General features: G+C 42.2%; 1 protein-coding gene across 1 annotated transcript in view; it reads left to right on the plus strand.

Annotated features, from left to right (window-relative positions):
* The window catches only part of clip1b (CAP-GLY domain containing linker protein 1b), a 45517-nt gene that overhangs the window by 23326 nt on the left and 17836 nt on the right, over positions 1–4355 (plus strand). Inside the window, exon 14 of the mRNA XM_037691779.1 lies at positions 1060–1134. Coding sequence (XP_037547707.1) covers positions 1060–1134 — 75 coding nt within the window. The remainder of the gene's footprint in view (positions 1–1059; positions 1135–4355) is intronic.

Consider the following 4355-nt stretch of genomic DNA (forward strand, 5'->3'; position numbering starts at 1 on the left):
CTGCTACCCCCGCGACCCGACCCCGGATAAGCGGAAGAAAATGGATAATGGATGGATGGATGGATGGATACTACTACTACTACTACTACTACTTGTACTACTATCCCTACTTTGTGGTTTTTCACTTATTGTGGGGGGCATTGTCCCTAACACGGGCAGTAAACGAGGGACTACTATACATGTACTTATACATGTACATGTACTTATACTGTACATGTATTTATACTGTGCATGTACTTATATACTTATACAGTAGTTTACTAAGTTTACATGTAAACAAATACATGTAAACTTAGATTGTCTGTTTGTTAGCAACATATCTCATGAACAGCTTGTTGGATTTTTTTAAACTCAGAAAGTAATCATCAGATATATCTCTAGAACTGATTAACGTTTGGAGCCATTTTGGATCAAGATGGCTGCCACAGCTACCTCAGAAAAGACGATATCGACTATAACTCAGTCATGCTTTGAGATATTGAGATTACATTCTGTGTGGTCGTAGCTGAGAGCGAGCGTTATACATTCCTGATGCAAATCAAATACCAAGATGGCCACCTTAGTTAAAAGGGAAAATACTTTAACTCAGCTATTTTAAAAGATATTGAGTGGAAACGTGGTATGGTTCTACCTTACAGCGATGCACAATAAATTCTGAATTCAAATTTAAAATTTCAAGATAAAGTTAATTTTATATATCACTCAGCCGTTTTTTGAGCTGTTGAGCTGAAATTTTGTTTTGGGAGCTCAAAGTGATTCCTAATAAACTCTGCAAATCACAAATCCAAGATGGCTGCCTAAGCTTAAAAAGTAAAATAATCGTACCGCCATGTGGCAGTCCTGGTCAAAGTTCTTCCAATACTTTTCTAGTTTAGTTTATCAATTGATGATTTACCTCATTATGCTTATTTTGATGTACTTTTCATTTTATTACCAATTTTGATATTTCTGCATTGCCTTTATGTTTGTTGTGTTTTAATAATGTTATTTTTGTTGTGGTCAACAGCTTGTGTGTTCTAGTATACGGTGCTGTAACAAAGCCCTCGTTATGTTTTGCAGACTAATGAGAAGTTAGAGAAGACGTCTTTGTCTCTGGAGCAGTGGACTAATGAGAAGAAGACTTTGGAGACGCAGGTGAAACAAAGTCTTTCATTAGAAATCATCTAATTGGGGTCTAAGTGTTGTTCTTGTTATTTGCCTACAATTCCTTTGGGTGTTCTGCTTTCCGTTATCTCACATGAAAATTAATTTTTTCTTATGGTGCAGAATTATATTCAGAGAATCTCAAAAATAGATCTCGTACAAATGAAGGACATTTGTCCTGTTTTTGTTTTTTCATACATTTTTTGAACTTACTACTTTAATGTACTTTCAGCTATTTTACCTATTCATACATCAAGATGCACTCTTTGTAATCTGCTTTAGCTTGTTTCATTTTTAGTATCATGTAGCTAATATTTAGCTAATTTTAGCTCCTGTATGGTTGGTTTTAGCTGTTATCCACAGTTTTGGTGTTAAATCCCAGCTACTGATTTGCTCGTTATAACTTTTAGCTATTTTTCTACTAGTTTTAGATTTTACCTGCTGTGTTCAGTTTTAAGTTTCTGTTAGGAAATGAGCTAACCTTACCTTATCTTAATCGAAGAGTCTTCTCAATGACCACAGACTCTCAGAGAGGTGAAGATTCAACCGGTTTTACTCGCATGCAAGGAGCTCAATCACAGAGGAGCACAGAATCATTGAGCTTCCACAAAATGACCCGTACAGTGTCCACAGCTGAACTGAGTCGTTCTCGGCTCGGTCTTTATTTATAGTGCTGTGAACTTACACAGACATTAGCAGCTGTTACCTCTGAGGCTACGTTGTTTTCCATCTGCAGACAGAGTCTTGTTCCAGACTGGATCAGGCCCTGACTGTCCCTGGGTGGGGAGGAGTGATAAGATCCAAGGCAGGATGATAGGGACAGGGCGAGATGTCCAGCGCAGGGTGCTCGTCTGAGCGGGTGAGGGGGGTGAGGGAAGCGTAAAGCTACAGCAGTGGCGGTAGTTGCCGACAGTGGGGTAGGCATAAGATAAGCAGAGCACTACGTCTGTATTGTAAGCTAGCTTAGCGCTATGTTAGTGCCGGCAGTTGTCGGGGGTGGGGGTTGTGGGTGAAGGTCATTTCGGTAGGCGGTACGGTTGTTTCTGTTGACAGGGCGGGGTACACTCCTTGAATAAGGGTAGGGGAAACACTGACTTTAGTACGGAAGTTTTAGCTTTTTTGGCATATTTCAGCAGTCAGATTTCAGCAGTCAGATTTCAGCAGTCATTCAGCAGATTTAAGCAGTCATTCAGTCAGATTTCAGCAGTAAGATTTCAGCAGTCATTCAGCTGTCAGATTTCAGCAGTCATTCAGTCAGATTTCAGCAGTAAGATTTCATTCAGCTGTCAGATTTCAGCAGTCATTCAGCTGTCAGATTTCAGCAGTCAGAATTCATCTGTCAGATTTCAGCAGTCAGATTTCAGCTGCCAGATTTCAGCTGTCAGATTTCAGCTGTCAGATTTCAGCAGTAAGATTTCAGCAGTCATTCAGCTGTCAGATTTCAGCAGTCAGAATTCATCTGTCAGTTTTCAGCAGTCAGATTTCAGCTGTCAGATTTCAGCTGTCAGATTTCAGCTGTCATTCAGCTGTCAGATTTCAGCAGTCAGAATTCATCTGTCAGAATTCATCTGTCATATTTCAGCAGTCAGATTTCAGCTGTCAGATTTCAGTTGTCAGATTTCAGCTGTCAGATTTCAGCAGTCCTTCAGCAGTCAGATTTCAGCTGTCAGATTTCAGCAGTCAGATTTCAGCTGTCAGATTTCAGCTGTCAGATTTCAGCTGTCAGATTTCAGCAGTCATTCAGCTGTCAGATTTCAGCAGTCAGATTTCAGCAGTCATTCAGCTGTCAGATTTCAGCTGTCAGATTTCAGCTGTCAGATTTCAGCAGTCATTCAGCTGTCAGATTTCAGCAGTCAGATTTCAGCAGTCCTTCAGCTGTCAGATTTCAGCAGTCAGATTTCAGCAGTCAGATTTCAGCAGTCAGATTTCAGCAGTCCTTCAGCTGTCAGATTTCAGCAGTCATTCAGCTGTCAGATTTCAGCTGTCAGATTTCAGCTGTCAGATTTCAGCAGTCAGATTTCAGCAGTCATTCAGCTGTCAGATTTCAGCAGTCAGATTTCAGCAGTCAGATTTCAGCAGTCATTCAGCAGTCAGATTTCAGCAGTCCTTCAGCGCTCTGTGTTAATATTTTAGACCTGTTAAGAAGTGGTACACGTGTGTGGATGTGTACGTTTTACATTCCTGTTACAAACATGTTCAAAGGCTGACTCATGCGTGTTTGATACGTTGGTTAATCTGGAGGCTTCTTGCTGACATCAGAAGTCTATTTTATTTATTGCAGCTGTGCAGATTTAGGCTGAGGGTCCAGATGTTCATCCTGATGTTTGGCTGCCTGCGTCCACAGTGACATCATCGTCAGGCTCAGCATCTGAACCCTGCAGGTTTCACTGCTCTGCTTGGAGAAGCTCAGTTCCAGGGTTTGCATTAGTGATGACTGAACGCCTGCAGCCTCCTGAATCCTCTGCCGTCCTCATCCTGATGTTTTGATCTTTTCTTCTTCCTGCATCCACCTCTTCTTCAGTCCAGCTGTGCAGCTCTCTGCTGCCATCTTGCTTCCTTTCTTCCACGTGTTTCATATTCTGTAAACTGCAGCTGTTCAGCTGGATGGACCAGTCGAGTTTGAGATTTATTTTTTATTTTTTTAATTTAATTTACCCTTTATGTATCCAGGTAGTCTCACTGAGTCACGAGGACTCATTTTCCACAGAGACCTGTTTGGGAGCAGATGGTGGGGGTTAAGGGCCTTGCTCAAGGGTCAGGGTGGGACAAATGAGGGTGGAGGCAGGTGTGGGTGTTTCACCTTTTCCACCCATATTTTGATGATGTCAGTCCAGGGAGTTGAACCTGCGACGTTCAGATCACAGGCCCATCTTCTCTAACCTCTGCGCCACCATTCCCCCAAGATAGAGATCTCCCCAAGAGAGTTGAAAATGCTCCTCCTTCTTTCAGCTTTTCCCTCTTCAGGGTCTCCACAGAGAGTCTTCCTCCTCCATCTCACTCTGTCTTCTGTCCTCACTCTGTCCTCTGTGTCCTCTGTCCTCACTCTGTCCTCTGTGTCCTCTGTCCTCACTCCATCTACCTCCTTGTCCTCTCTAACTGCATCCATACATCTCCTCTTTGTCTTTTTCATGCAGCTGCATTTCTAACATCCTTCTACCAATATACCCACTGTCCCTCCTCTGGACACGTCCAAACCACTGTCCCTCCTCTGG

The sequence above is a fragment of the Nematolebias whitei genome, chromosome 18 (genome assembly GCF_014905685.2).
Source record: "Nematolebias whitei isolate Nwh7 chromosome 18, NemWhi1, whole genome shotgun sequence".
Classification (NCBI taxonomy): domain Eukaryota; kingdom Metazoa; phylum Chordata; class Actinopteri; order Cyprinodontiformes; family Rivulidae; genus Nematolebias; species Nematolebias whitei.